General features: G+C 41.1%; 1 protein-coding gene across 1 annotated transcript; it reads left to right on the forward strand.

Moving 5' to 3' along the window:
- Positions 1-676: 676 nt before the first annotated feature.
- Positions 677-14,954, forward strand: LOC149067719 (uncharacterized). Its single transcript, XM_089252301.1, has 3 exons — positions 677-1,397; positions 13,044-13,221; positions 13,326-14,954. The coding sequence occupies exons 1-3, from the start codon at positions 894-896 to the stop codon at positions 13,502-13,504; spliced, it is 861 nt and encodes a 286-aa protein (XP_089108427.1). The 5' UTR covers positions 677-893; the 3' UTR covers positions 13,505-14,954.
- Positions 14,955-15,511: the final 557 nt, after the last annotated feature.

Genomic DNA, 15,511 nt, shown 5'->3' on the forward strand with positions numbered 1-15,511 from the left:
GGTCACTCACCCTTTAATTGGTCACTCACCCTTCAATTGGTCACTCACCCACTCACTTGATCTCCCGTATGGTCACTTACTTGGTTCACTCAACCCCTCGTTTTATCACTCATACGGTCATTCACCGTTCAATTGGTCACTTATATGGTAACTGACGCATTCGATTGATCGCTCATATGGTCACTCACTCCAAACTTTCGCCCACTCACTTGTTCACTCATACGTTCGCTCGCCCTTCAATTGGTCATTCATGCGGTGACTCACCCTTCAATTGGTCATTCATGCGGTGACTCACCCTTCAATTGGTCACTCATACAGTCACTCACGCATTCACTTGATCATTCACATGTTCACTTACTTGGGCACTCACACGGTTAGGGCAGGCAAAAATGTCAGGGGGTGAAATGTACCGGGGACAAACGTCGGGGGCGAAACGTCCTGCATCCTACGCGAGCAACACAGAAGAAAATTCCCAGGTATAAGAATCAAAATGGATAAACCAATCGTGATTCTTATAAGCGGCGGCTACTGTTATCAAAATTGCCCGAGATAATTTTACAGATTCCCGCCAAATACTAATAAAAGAGCCAAATAAGATTCGATTGAACTAGTTTTAGCAACCCTGTAGAGGATGACGTCAATCCCCTCTTTTCAGGCGAGTGGGTGATCTTTTATTACTTCCTAAATAGAAACAGGCAAGTGGTAGTAGAGTGTGTCTGTCGTCTGCTGTTCAAGTCTTCAAAGATTGTCGTCTGCTCTTGAAGATCTTCGGGACTGCAGGTTGTGTGTTTGTGCGCGCGTTGCAGAGTCGCAGTTGGATTCCCGAGGATGAACCAGAAGACGTGTTGAAGATTGTCCCTGTGGTTATTCTACAACACCCTTGAGGAGAAGTCATGCTGAACAACGTCGTCCAGACGGCAACCACTGGATACCTCCTGTCCCTGCAGGACTGTCTGCTGTCCGAGTGCAAGGACATCGTCGAACCGGCGGACCTGACCAGCAAGAACATGCTCGAACTCGGCTGCGGGTCCGGGACGACGACGACCCGCCTCGCGGGGCACTTCGCGAAGGTCCGCGAGATCCTCGGGCTGGACAAGGACCAGCGGCTGGTCGACTACGCGTTCGAAAACGTCGCCGACGAGGTGATGGACTTCGCGGAAGCCGACGTCGAGGACCAGTCGACGTTCGAGATGTCGTGGGCGGGCAGGTTCGACTGGATCTTCTCGTCGCACTCGCTGCTGTTCGTCAGGGACCACGCGGCGACGCTCAGGAACCTCATGTGGTTCCTGAAACCCGGCGGCAGGTGCTTCATCGCCGTCCCGGCTGCCAAACCCGCCGACGTCCACTCGGCTGCCAAGAAGGTACTCGCCGCTGACGCATTCAGGAAACAATACCAGGTACGTACCTACTAAAAATAACAATACTTATCATTTTTATAATTATTGTTGCCATCATTGTTTGGCATCCTTAAAAACATACATGCTCAACCCACGGCTCGCGGGCCGAATGTGACCCTCGGAGTTTCCTGCCCCCCCCCACCCCCCAATCTCACACTTAAGTTCATAAAAATGAACTAACCGGTGTATTTACAGATAACTTAAGTTACGTGGGGCACAGTTCCAGGTCACTCAAGTGGCCCACGGTGCATTTCCACGTGACTTAAGTGTCCCGCAGCACATTGAGTGACTGACCCAAAGCACAGTTCCACATCATTCAGTGTCCCGCAGCACATTCCCACGTGACGAGTGTCCCACGCAGGCCCGTCATTTAGGGGGGGGGGGCAACAGCCCCTGGCTTTTGAAAAGACACTAAAAATGGTATAGATATAAATATATACCATTATGGTCCCACGGCATATTTCCACGGAACTTGAATGCCCCTCAGCACATTCCCAGATCACTTTAGTTACCGTGGCATATTCACAGATCACTTGAGTGACCGACCTAACACCCATTTACAGGTTACTTAAGTGATCCGTGACTTATTTTCAGTTACCGCGGCATATTGACGGATCACTTGAGTGACACAAGGCATAGTTCCAGAGCACTTACGCAGCCCGCGCTGAAGTTCTACATGTGGCCCGCGACACAATTTTAAACCAGTGAAGTGGCCCGTTCTCTTCTAATGGTTGAGTACCCTTGGTTAGAGACCAGATGTTCCGGTTGCGTCCCATTGAAATCTGGTCGCCCTAGCTCTAGGCAGCCGTTGATATTGCCATAGTCATAGTTTCCCTCAAGAACTTACGCTGTGAGAAGGTGGGGTGGAACACACCCAGCAGGTTTTTGTTGTAAATGTAACGGTAATGCAGTACGGTCTATCAAATCTTGTAGGTCCCCAGTCCAATCAACTCATGCATAAATAAAATGATCGCAGGTGATGGGTTTGAAATAAGACAATGAAATGATTAAAAGAAATCGATTTAATTGAAAAATATTAATAAGAACAACAAACGACCAAAATATCTTTTGTTGTGAAACTTCGCTTGAGAAAAGCTACTTTTGGAAAAGTGGACCGAAACCCTCCATTGTTGAGAAGCTAGTTTGAGAGACCCGCTGCTGAGAGGATGGTTTGAGAAAAACATTGTTGAGAGAATGACTGAGATTATAAATTTAGGGAAAATTACTGGAGTGCCCCCCCCCATCCTGCAGCTACTCGATAAGCTGATTTGAGAGACCATTGTTGAAAGAATGGTTTGAAAGGGCTTCCCTTTTTTTCAAATGGGATTGAAATACCAATTGTTAAAAAAAATTGTTGAAATATCAATTAGGGGTCATTCAAGTATTACGTCAGCACCGGGGGGGGGGAGGTTTCGGATTTACTGACGTTTGATGACAAGGGGGGGGGGTTTGAAGATTGCTTACGTCATCAACCACCCCTTTTTGAAGATATGAAATATTCTAAGCTGCTGACGAAATTTTGCTGACGGGAGGGGGGGGGGGAGGGGTCAGTGTTTTGCTGACAAGGAGGGGGGGGTCAAAAATGGTTGAAAATCTGCTTACGTAATACTTGAATGGCCCCTTATTGAAAAAATTGTTGAAATATCAATTGTTGAGAAGCTCTTCAAGAACATATATGTTGAAGAAAAAAATTATGGAAAAGACAAATACATATATATAAATTCCCCTCACACGGGGGTACTTCAGCAGCCGGGAGACCAGGCGACTGAACAACTCGAGTTGCCCGTTTTCCCTCCCTCACTCAGCACTACAAAGGAAATTTTCACAACAAAGAAAACCGTGTGAAAATGACCACAACTTTTAACCAATCAAATAGAGGTGAACTTCGGAAAGAAAAGTTGGTAGTCTCCACTATACGTCGTGGGCCGAGAAAAAACAAACCGAACTCTACTGTCGCCACCTGGGGGCCAGTCGCTGAGAAGCTGGCAGTATCTCTACTCTGTAAAGTCTAATGCAGTGATTCCCAACGTGGGCGTTTGCGTCCCCTGGGAGGCGATGGAATGTTCCAGGGGGGGGGGGAGGGCGGTAGAAGCTACGTGTATAACATAGAATTCTATGGGTTACATTGCGTTGGGGGCGATGGGAGAAAAATATTTCTGAAGAAGGGGGCGATGGAACAAAAAAGGTTGGGAAACTATGGTCTAACAAGTCGCGCTACCGGGCGTACAAAAAGTCGCGTGCCTTTTGTGTAACGGTCAGTGCGCTTACCCGTATACCGTCTCAATGAATCCGTTAGCTCTGGGGGGGCTGAGATTTTTCGGGGCCACCTGGGAACAAATTTAATGAATACATTTCGGAAGGAGGGAGGGCAAAAAGACAGGCATATTTTTATGAAGATTCAGAATTATCAAAAAAAGTAATTTCAGAACAAATGAAAATTAATGAGAGATTTCAGAATTGATGAGGGGAAATGATTTCAAATCGATGGAAGAATTATTTTCAGAATTTTTGGAGTGAAAATAAATTCGTAATTTTGAGGAGAGGAAACAATTTCAGAAGTTTTGGGGGAGGAATAAATTTATAATTGAAGAGAGGAATAATTTCAGAATTGATGAGAGAGATGATTTCTTAATTAATGGAGAGAAACAGTTCCAGAATTATTCATAAATAAGAGATGAGAGGAACAATTCCGGAATTTTGATGAGAGAGATAATTTCGGAATCGGTGAGAGCATTATTTTCAGAATTTTCGGAGAGGAATAAATTCATAATTTCGATGAGAGAGACAATGTCAGAATTGATGAGGGAGAGATAATTTCAAAATTGATGAGGGAGAGATTGTTTCTCTCAATGATTCCGAAATTATTTCATGGTTAACAGGGCTCCCACTCGTTCTACTTTTCCTATTTTTTGGTAAAATGTCCTACTTTCTCGGTTTTGTCCTACTTTCTAGTTTTTGTCCTACTTTTCCTACTTTTTTACCAAATCCTATCGACAAAGTTTGTGTAATTGATTTTAATTGAGCAGGAAATCATTGATATATTGCCAAATATTACAAATGTTGGAGACTGCAATTAATGATTTGCCAAAACAGAAATTGTATCATTTTTAAGGTTATTTGGGGGGGGGGGTGTATGTGGACCATTTGATTAATTTTTCATTTGCTTAGTTTGAGGGTTCAACAAGTATAGATCATTCAAAATTACGGTGCAAATAGGTAAAACAACAGTTTACATTTCAAAGCAGTTGGATACATAGACCTATTCTAGGTTTGGTGATTCTGATGCTACTCAATAGCATTCAGTTGTCTTCTGTATTTTTAAGGCATGAAGAGGCATAAACGATATTTACAATGTGCTCAGCAAAGAGCTAGAAATGGAAGTGCTTCATTTGTCAAAAATGATTACACTGGCATATTGAACAGTAAAATGTGAAAAAAATCCCTTTAAAAAATGATGGACAATTTGAATAAAATGAAGTAAAAGAAAAATTGGAATAAAATGAAGTGAAAGAAAAATTGGAATAAAATGAAGTGAAAGAAAAATTGGAATAAAATGAAGTAAAAGAAAAATTGGAATAAAATGAAGTAAAATAAGTCAGTTAAGGTGACTAGATATCAGTGCGACAAAACCGGGACATCAAGCCAATTCTCACTAAAAACCGCCAATTTTCGCCGATCTCTCACCAGATTTCATTTCTTCTGGGACAAATCACAAATCAGCCGGGACATCTGGTCACCTGAAACCAAAGCTGCATTAAGAGTGGCGGCTTTGCCTGAAACTCTCGCAGTTGTGATCTCGATAAGATGACGACTGGCACCAACAACAACAACAATGGGTTCGGCTCCTTCCGAGAACGCGAGTTTTGCGTGATGATGATTGTTAGTTGAACTGCTGCCATGATGGCTAGATGCCATCACTACCACTCCTTTTTTTGCTGAGGCTGCTCTGCTTCTTGGATAAATAATCCAAATCATCGAGCTCGCATTGTGTTTACGGAACCCTCCCGTTTCCTCTTCCTTAAACAAAGAATCCAGTTTTTTTTCCATTGTTGACCAAACATACACGGAACCTCAACAGCTGAATTACCCAATCGTTATCCTGTTCGTACCTACAAAACACTGGTGTTTTCCAAAAATATATCATCTCCAACAACTTATTTTACATCTGTAGTGCTCCACAAGGATGAGTTTGAAACCAGTTTTATAACAATGAGTATGAAACCTTTTTTGAAGAATAAATTTGAAACCATTATATTCGAACAATTAGTTTGAAACCATTTCTTCATAACGAGTTTGAAAATATTTTTACAACAATTGGAAAAAATTATTTTTACAACAATTGGAAAAAATTATTTTTACAACAATTGGAAACAATTATTTTTAACAATCAGATTGAAGCCAATCTTTTTTTTTAACAAGTTTGAAACTAATTTTTTTAACAAAGAATTTGAACAATGCTTTTGTGCAACCGATTTTATAACAATGGGTCTGAAACCATTTTTATAATAATGAGTTTGAAAATATTTATATAAAAATGAGTTTGAAACCATTTTTTTAACAATGATTTTCACAATTTATATTAAAAAATAATTCCACTAACAATGCGTGTATTAATCTCTTACCGAGGAGGAGCGATTTCCATCGTTAATGAAAAGCAGTGTTGTAGTTCCGACTAAAAAGTTAACCAACCAATAAGCATTGTTATCATCACCAGGGCGGTCTTGACGAGTTCTTTTGGGGAACCCAAGCATTTTTTGGGCCTCATGGGAGCAGTTCGTTTTCTGAAAAACTCTACATGCATGTTAACAAATATCTTCGATGATCTCAACAATGGGCTCTTCAAACACAATCTTCAATCATCTTCTCAAATATTGGCTCATTCGAAAAAAATTTCTTCAACAATTCTTCATTCCTATCAAAATAATTTTCTCAACAATGAGTATTTTAATCCAATGGGTTTCTCAAATCGTTTCCACAGTTGATATTTCAATCGTTTCCTCAACAATAAGTACATACTAATCATCTTTTCAACAATGCGTTCCTCAAACAACTACCTTTACAACGGTTATTTCAATAATCTCTTCAATGATGCGTTTCCCCAACCATTTCCTGTTTAACTGGTATTTCAATAGTTTTCCTCAACAATCAGTATTTCAATCACCTTTTCAACAATGCGTCTCATACAACGTTTCATCCACAATCGGTAATTTTTTTATCTTGTTTTCAACAATTTATACTTCAGTCGTCTTTTCAAAAAATGCGTCTCATAAACTTTTTTTTACAATTGTTATACCAGTAATTGGTATTTCAATCGTCTCTTCAACAATGAGTCTCTTAAACTGTTTCATCTGCAATGAGTATTTTCCAATCGTTTTCTCAACAATAATTATTTCAATCGTTTACCAACAATTAATACAAATACAAATACAAATACAACACCACAACAGGCAAAATGCCCAACGAGGTGGCTGATAAAAAGATGCCCATAAAAATATGGTTGTCATATGTTTCAAAAATACAACAGCAACCCAATTAAAAATGCAATTAACACAAATTACAAACAATATATACACATGATAAAATATTATACAATGCCCATAAAGAATACTTATGGTTGTCTTATTCTAAGAATGGATAGCTTCCCGATTTACCCCAACATGTTTATCGTATTTCTTTTTAAACGTGTCAATTGTGTTACAATTTACTACCTCCGGGGGTAAGCTATTCCATTTATTAACAACCCTATTGGAGAAAAATTCCCTGCGACACCATAACCTTGCATTGTCCCTCACCAATCGATACTGGTGTCCCCTTTATCTGGTGTACCTCGATAATTTCATCAACAATCAGTACCTCGATAATTTCATCAACAATCAGTACCTCGATAATTTCATCAACAATCAGTACCTCGATAATTTCATCAACAATCAGTACCTCGATAATTTCATCAACAATCAGTACCTCGATAATTTCATCAACAATCAGTACCTCGATAATTTCATCAACAATCAGTACTTAAATTACTTTCTAAACAATGAAACTCTCTTCAACCGTTCCTTCCGCAATTGGTATTTCAATCGTTTCATCAGCAATAGATACTTCAATCGCTTTCTCAGCAGTTCGTTTCTCAATCGTCTTTTCGACAATGCGTCTTTTCAATCGTTTTCCTCAACAATGGGCATTTCAATCATTTTCCCTCAACAATGGGCGTTTCAATCATTTTCCCTCAAAAACTGCTTTTTTAACAATTTTCTCACTAAAAGCTTCCATACATTCTCCGTCAAAAAATTTCCAGCATAAATTATTTTCAATCTAATCATCGACTACAATTCATGCACACAATCATGCACGACTCCAATTCATGAGAGTCTAATCCATAGTTTCCCCAAACTTTTTGTTCCATCGTCTCCTATTTCAAAACATTTCTCTTCTGATCAGCCCCACCCCCAAGTCAACCCATAGGATCCTATACAAAACCCCCAAGCTTCTACCACCCCCTTGGACCATTCCAAGATGAATGATCATTCATACTTTGCAAAACACTGGTCTAATCGCACAAGGGGCCGGTGTTTTAAACAATGTATGGCGTGCAGGGCCATACCTTGGCCTCAGGAGATTCCGAGCCAAGCTAGCTCAGGATAGCAGGCGAGGGAGAGCTAGAGACCTCGCCCTCTCCCTAGGTACCACTCCCCTCAATCCCGTATTTACGGGACGTCTGACAACATGATCTCTCACCCCCCCCCCTCCCTTAATGTTTTCTTCCCATCGTGTGTATTAATGTTTTCTTCCCATCAGTGTGGAAAATTAATTTCCTAAAAAAAACCTCAATTCAGGACAATTCACCATCAGGAAAACTCGCCGGTAAACATCGACAAAGCTATTTAGTGAGTAAGTAGATGTGCGGATGAATGGGGCAGTGAGCAAGTGAGTGATTCATCAAATCACTGAGGGAATTGCTGAGTGAGCAGGTGAGCAAATGAGTAAGTGAGCCACTGACTCGGTCACTCACCGGTTCACTCATACGGACATTCAATCGCTCATCTAACCCATTCACTTGGTTACTCATACGGTCCCTCATTCAATCGCTCACTCAGTTGCTAAACCACCCCCACTCATCTCGAGCATAAATACGGTTGCTCACTCACTCGGTCACTTACCCAATCTCTTGGTTATTCATACGGTCACTCACTCAATCAATGTCATTTATACGGTTACTCGCTCTTACTGATTCGATCACGCACTCGCTCACTTGAATTTTCGCTAGTTCGCTCACCAATGCATTCGATCACTCCCTCACTCACACATTCACTCACTAGCTGACAGACAGATATTGACACCCTAATTGGAAATTTCCAAGTCGAAAAAGAACGCGAATGTAGTCATTTTCCAGATGAAGAACGGAGTGCCCGAGTGGTGCAGTGGTAAAGACGCTCCACTATCGAAGGTTACCATCAAGGTCCATGGATGCGAATCCGGGCATAGCACATCGGAAGCAAGTTCTTTACCTACCGAGCCTAGGGTGACCACCGATGGATGGAGCCTTCATTTCCCACCCAACTCCACTGGTTGGAAATTGCCGTATGGCGATATATGACCGCAGTTGGTGTGCGGTGAAGAACAGCGTGGGGTGAAGTTTCACGCAGATGCTGTGAAAACCTAAAATATTCAGTGGTTATAGAGTAAATGATGTACGTTATTTGACGTACATTTAAATTAATTAGTTTATTTTCAAGTGATTTATTTTTATTATACTGTACTTCAATTACATCCGAGATCGTTACATAATTTCACACATTATGTCAATTGTACCTCCATTAAGCGGAAACCTGTATTCAACGGAAAAAAAAATCTCGGTCCCTTGCGATTCCGTTGAAGACAGCGCCGTCTTAACGCATGGGCCCATCCCATGCGTTATGGGGGCCATCCATCCGGGGGCCTCATAAAAATGAGATCTAATTAAAATTACTGGAGTTTACCAGGTAGGGCCTCACAAAAACCACTTTGCCCGAGGCCCCATGATACTCTTAAGATGGCCCTGGTTGAAGACAGGCTTTACTGTATTAGTTTTTCGAGCACAATACGTCTCTCGGTATAAAAAATATCGTGAAATGCTCGCACATATTGAAGACAGGCATTTCCTGCAGCATTTTTATATCATCCATTTCTTAACCAAGGAACCGCCGTTGCTGGAAAGCTTGGAGCTCCCTTCGCGAATATGCAGCTGATTTCATATACGTAGGGGCTCTCACTGCCGATTCATTCGGATTTTGACTTTTTTGACGTTATGCTTCATACTTTTTAATTATTTAATCATTTCTTTCTTGTTTCTTTTTTTTGGGTCTTGCTGAAACGTCACGGGTTGCGAGTTTAACCAGCACCTCCTACTAGAGATAGGGGTCATTCAAGTATTACGTCAGCATCGATGGGGGGGGGGGAATTCCGACTTGCTGACTTTTGATTACAGCGGGGGGGGGGGTGTTTGGATGATGCTTACGTCATCGACCACCCTTTATGAAAATATGAAATATTCTTAATGGCATCTTGAACTGTGGTTTGTGGGCACGTGAACTAACATTATCCCTATTGATAAGTGCCCTATACAGAGCCACTTTAGTGATCTCTAAATGTTTCGCGGATCCAAGTGATCTAGAAATGTGTTTGGGCCGCTCAGGTACTCTCGAACTGTGCCACGCGTCATTCAAGTGATCCGTAATTATGCCGCGGATCACTCAAGTAATCTGGGAGGAATGTGCGGGGGGCGACTTGAGTGATGTAGAGCCGCACTGGGGGTCGTTTAAGTGCTCTAAAGAACTGTGCCAACTGTCACGCGAGGGATTTCTAAATGTGCCACGGATCGCTTAAGCGATCTGGAACTGTGTCGCGGGTCACTTAAGTGATCTGTGAATGTGCCACAGGGGGTCTACTTACAAGCTATCTGTAAATGTGCCGTTTAGTTCATTTTCACAAAATTAGGTTTAAGGTGGCAGACCACATCAGATAACCCCGAGGGCCATGAATTTAGCATTTGTGGCTTAGAGGGTGGATCACAATGAATTTCTTAAAGGGAAATTTTGAGTTCTTACCCAATATTTTCTTCAAATAGCATTGAAGTTAACGGAAATTGATTATAGTAACATATAAATACATACTTTCTTTCGAAATTTCGATTAAAAAAAAATATTTTTTGCATTTAATAAAATGATTTTTTGATCGTTGGGGGGCCCTCCTGTGTTCCCCTCCCCGTGTACATCAGAGATTGTACACGGGGAAGTGTACATCACCAATATGTCGGGGGGGGGGGGGGAGATGACGAAATTTTGCTGACAAGGGGGGAGTCAGAGTTTTTCTGTCAAGGGGGAGGGGGTCAGAAATGGCTGAAACATTGCTGACGTAATACTTGAACGGCCCCATAGAAGGCCTCCGCACGGAATATGTTACAGTAAATGTAATAAAACGGTTATTATGCATAATTAACCAACCGATCGTATCCGTTTGATATTTTTTCCCCACTTTTACCGGTGATTACGCAACCCCCCCCCCCCCCCCCGCCAAGCATCGTTGGTAAATACAGTCTAATCCCGTTTTAACGAACTCCAAGAGACTGGAGAAATCACGTCGTTATAACGAAATTTCATTATAAAGGGAACCCAGGTTTTAGCATTATTCCTGTATAAACTTATCTGGGGGGGGGGGGGGAAGAGGATTAGAAAAGTTTTCGTTAAAACGAGATTTTCGCTATGACGGTATTCCTTATAACGGGATTTGACTGTGTAACAAAAATACTAAAAAAGTTTCATTATTTTTTATCGGTGATGCGATGGTACTACCCGATAATTTGACAAATACTTGAAATTTATCAAATGTGATGAATTTACTAAGATTTATTATGTTTACCAACGACGCTTGAATATTATGCATAATCGCCGATAAAAATGATAAATTTAGAGAAACCTATGAAACTTTTCAATATGGTTGGGAAACATGCATAATTAACCGGATTCATCATATTTTATATATATTATCGAGGTAAACGTGATAAATCCGGTGATTATGTTTTATGTTGGCGATCATCAACAGCAAAGAAAATTTGCCGCTAGGAATTGAAGGAATTTGAATTCAATTTTCAAACCTCAATTTTGAATCCGACAGTCAGAGCCCATATTTTAAGAACCTGCACGCTATAATAGTACAAGCAGTTGAATGAGCCACCCAGATGGCGCTGTAGTCAACAAAAACGACGGTTTGCCCTTAGAGTAGAAATAAGGGTAGAGAGGGGAAACCCTATTTTTTTCCCTCCCTATACATTGTGTCACGTGACTGCCGTCCTTTCCCGTGCTGGTAAATTTCATTCTACGGCAAGCAGGACGAGGTGTGTGAATTAGTTTGAAATCTTCGTGAAAAATGGTAACTGCGTGTTGTGCTTACGGCTGTTCCGGAAAAGAAGTCAAAGGAGGACTCTTCACTTTTCACAGATGTGTATTATTATTAAATATTTGAATGTTTTTTCAATAAATATAAGGTATTAAAGCTCGCGCGTGAGAAGAAAGTTCATCAAAGCGCGTGTTTTCTAGCGTGATAAGATCTTGCATATTTTTCAACAATATTTGTTTCAACTTATGAGGCTGTTAATAATTAATCGAACAACTACTCATTTTTGAAGTTATGTCTGAAATTAGTTGCAATTTGATCCTTTTATTTGAATGCTTACGTGTTTCTCTTGGCGACCGCATTTTTTCGCCAAATGAGGATTCGTGTTTTGATGACTGAAACAGCCAAATTTTTTGTATGAAATTAACATCTTTAAAAGGTCTAATGAGTGCCACAGTATTTTTAAACATTTGTTTACAAAGAAATCTAACTTTTTATGCCTTTTTAGGAATTAAATTTTTGGAAATTCATCCTAATTTTTTCGATCTGGAATTTTTTCCCCCATGAACAGAAATAATTTTTTTTTAAAAACAGGAAAATTTTTTTTTTCGTAAATTTCTTAATTAAATCATAAATTTCCAAAAATCATAATTACTAATTATTTTAATAAAATCAAGTTAATTTATACTGATTAAAAAAGATAATTTGAAATTTACACTAACCACAAAGAAAAACTAAGCTAAATTAATAAATATCCAATTTTTTTAAAATTCTCAAATATGCTACCGGTAGTAAATTAATTAAACATTTTTAAATATGATAACTGGTATCAGTTATCATATTCTCAAAGGCCTCAACTTTAATCTCGTTGAATTCAAATTGTGATTTAAAAAAATATCAATTTCTCGGAGGTTTACCGTGGAGCTCATGAGAAAACTTCAAAAACCATCGAACTGAAAAGAGTAGAAGAAGGAAAATAACACGCGTCGCCAAATTAGAGATAGTAGCCAACCACTGCAACTCCACCAACGGCACGACAGTCACGTGGTGTTATGTTGGTGGGCGATGCATGAAAGAAATGAATATAGACTGCTTTCTCTATATTATTTTCTTCTCTAAGGGTTTGCCTCGCTTTTTAATAAAGTAATAGTGATCTTGGCCAATGAGCGTAACCCCATGTTAAAATCCTATGTATAGAGTAGAATAACGCTTCCGGGACATATTTCAAAGGTACGATCGAAGACAATGGTTATAAATGGGAATCCTTTTATTTTGCAGCAGACGATGTCGGACGTAATATCAGACCTGACGGAGAGCAACTGCAACAGACTTTGGTTCCACCACCCGCACGCGGACCGGGTCTACTCGGCCTTATTGGAACAGGTCGGCTACCAGGTTCTCAAGACCAAGATGCTCGACTTCAAGCACACTTTTGCATCCGTCGACGATTACAAAGGTGAGTGCGCATGTCCATTCGACTGTTAGTCAACCATTTTCATTGGCGCCGGTTTGGCGACATTTTGATGATAAACTGATGCAGTTCTTTCGTTACACAAACAGAATGCTTGCAATTCCTCGTCCGGGACGTCTTGAAGAATATACCGGAAGAGAAGCGCGCAAGCTTCTTCAAGGACTTCGCCAAAGCGGCTACTAAGAAGGTCAAGAAGGGCGCTAAAGGATCCATCGTCTGGAATATCAGATACGTCGTGGTCCTCGCAAAGAGACCTGAACTCTTATAATAATTACTGTTGCAATAATGCATGTATATATCTATTTATACTTTTAGTCATTTTTACACGGTGTGCCAGCGTCCGGGGACCAGTCACACCACTTCATTCGGACCCAGGGCCGCAACTAGAAACAAAATTTTACTTTGTCGCCCGTACCCCGTCAGCCCCTCCTTGTCAGCAAAATTTCGTCAGCCGCTTAGAATATTTCATATCTTCAAAAAGGGTGGTTGATGACGTAAGCAACCTTCAAACCCCCCCTCCTCCCTTTGTCATCAAAAGTGAGCAAATCCGAAACCCCTCCCCCTCGATGCTGACGTAATACTTGAATGACCCCTAAGGAAGCAGCGAATAACGGACATTTTTCTACATGTCGAATCTCGATGTTTTAATCTAGACGACACGAAATGCAGAACGGAGCGAGAATCCAGAAAAGGCGATGGAGAAGATCGTCCCTCTCAAGAGCCGAATAATATGAGAAAATTTGTCCCGTAAAATACGGGATGATCCAAAGCACCCTATGCAATAAGTCGCTTCTCCGTCAAATTACCCTAGATCCGCCTATCTTCGCCGCTGAAGATGTCTGCCTTTGCTCCATTCGCAGTTGAAGACGGCCACGACTAGATACGATGTCAGCCGGGGCAAGCACGCTAGTGCCCGGAACACGAGACCCACCTGCTCCCCCGTAGTTCTGGCTGAAGATATCTGCCTTCGCTTTGGTACGGATTCAGCGGGGAGCGGTAGAGTTAGGCACTATCGCCCCTCCCAAGAGCGGAATAATATGGTAAAATTTGGCTGTTCCGTAAAATCTGATGATTCAGAGAACTTACTCAATTCACCCCTCCCAATGCATCGTTCTGGATCCGCGCCTGACGCACACACATGACCGATATGATTCAAACTGGTGTCTCTTTTTTTTAAGCGCAAAGAATGTCGGTAAACACTGCGCATGTGCAAAAATACTAGCGCATGCGCTTTGGTCCTTATACTCAAAAAATTACCTTCGTAAATATGCTGATCGTATTGTCTTTTGTGTACAGATTATGCTCCTGACCAAACGTGACCCCGGCTATGTCCCCCCTAGGGCAGTGATTCCCAACGTGGGCGTTAACGTCCCCTTGGGGCGATGGAATATTCCAGAGGGGCGGTTGAAGCTACGGTTATAACACAGGATCCTATGGGCTGGATTGCGATGGGAGAAAAAAATTTCTGAAGAACGGGGCGATGGGACAAAAAGGGTTGGGAAACTAGGCCCTAGGGGATATAAGCTGGTTCGTCTTAGGAGACGTAGGCCACGGTGTACAGATTATGGTGCTATACTTCAAATTGTCACTCAACAAAACTATGGAATGTTGTGGGACTGCGCTGGCAAGGTTGCAAAAAAATTATAATAAAGTCACCATCGCGCTCCAGAGGAAGAAAACAACTCTTGGTTCATGATACTACGTTTAGAACGACGAAATTTAACGCTATGAATAGTTTGGTTTGTGGTCATCGTTGTTCCCCTTGTTAGCCATCATTTTTAGTGATTGCTAAATTTGAAGAGCAAATACGCCTCGGATATCGCGCAGCAGTCCCACAACATTCCAAATAAAAAAAAAGTGAACACTTCCGATTGCAATCCGGGAACAATACAATTCCTGACTCTTTACATGTCGATGTAACTCTCAACCAGATGCACCATTGAATACTTCGGCGATTTAAAGCTGATCATAATAACATGACTCGACGGTGTATCGATAAGTGGCGCCATCTTTTGTGAATTAAAAAAAAGAATAAATAAAACATAATATTGTCTGCTTTGTATCACTTTTTTTTTTTTTTTTGTATTTTCTTCCAACTTGAAATAAAATTCTGCACCGAAGATCGCATTGTCATTCCTATAAGCCAGGTCTCTCCACAGCACTATAAACAAACAAAACCGGTCTTGAGGTGTGGTTAGCACCGCAAGACAGGTATAAGAGGCCTTTCACACGGAGCGGATGCGGGTCCGGAAGAAGTTTTAACAATTGGAATATA

This window comes from Pholcus phalangioides, unplaced genomic scaffold (genome assembly GCF_987345545.1).
Source record: "Pholcus phalangioides strain wild (caught in Gottingen) unplaced genomic scaffold, Ppha-v1.0 ptg000028l_1, whole genome shotgun sequence".
Classification (NCBI taxonomy): Eukaryota; Metazoa; Arthropoda; class Arachnida; order Araneae; family Pholcidae; genus Pholcus; species Pholcus phalangioides.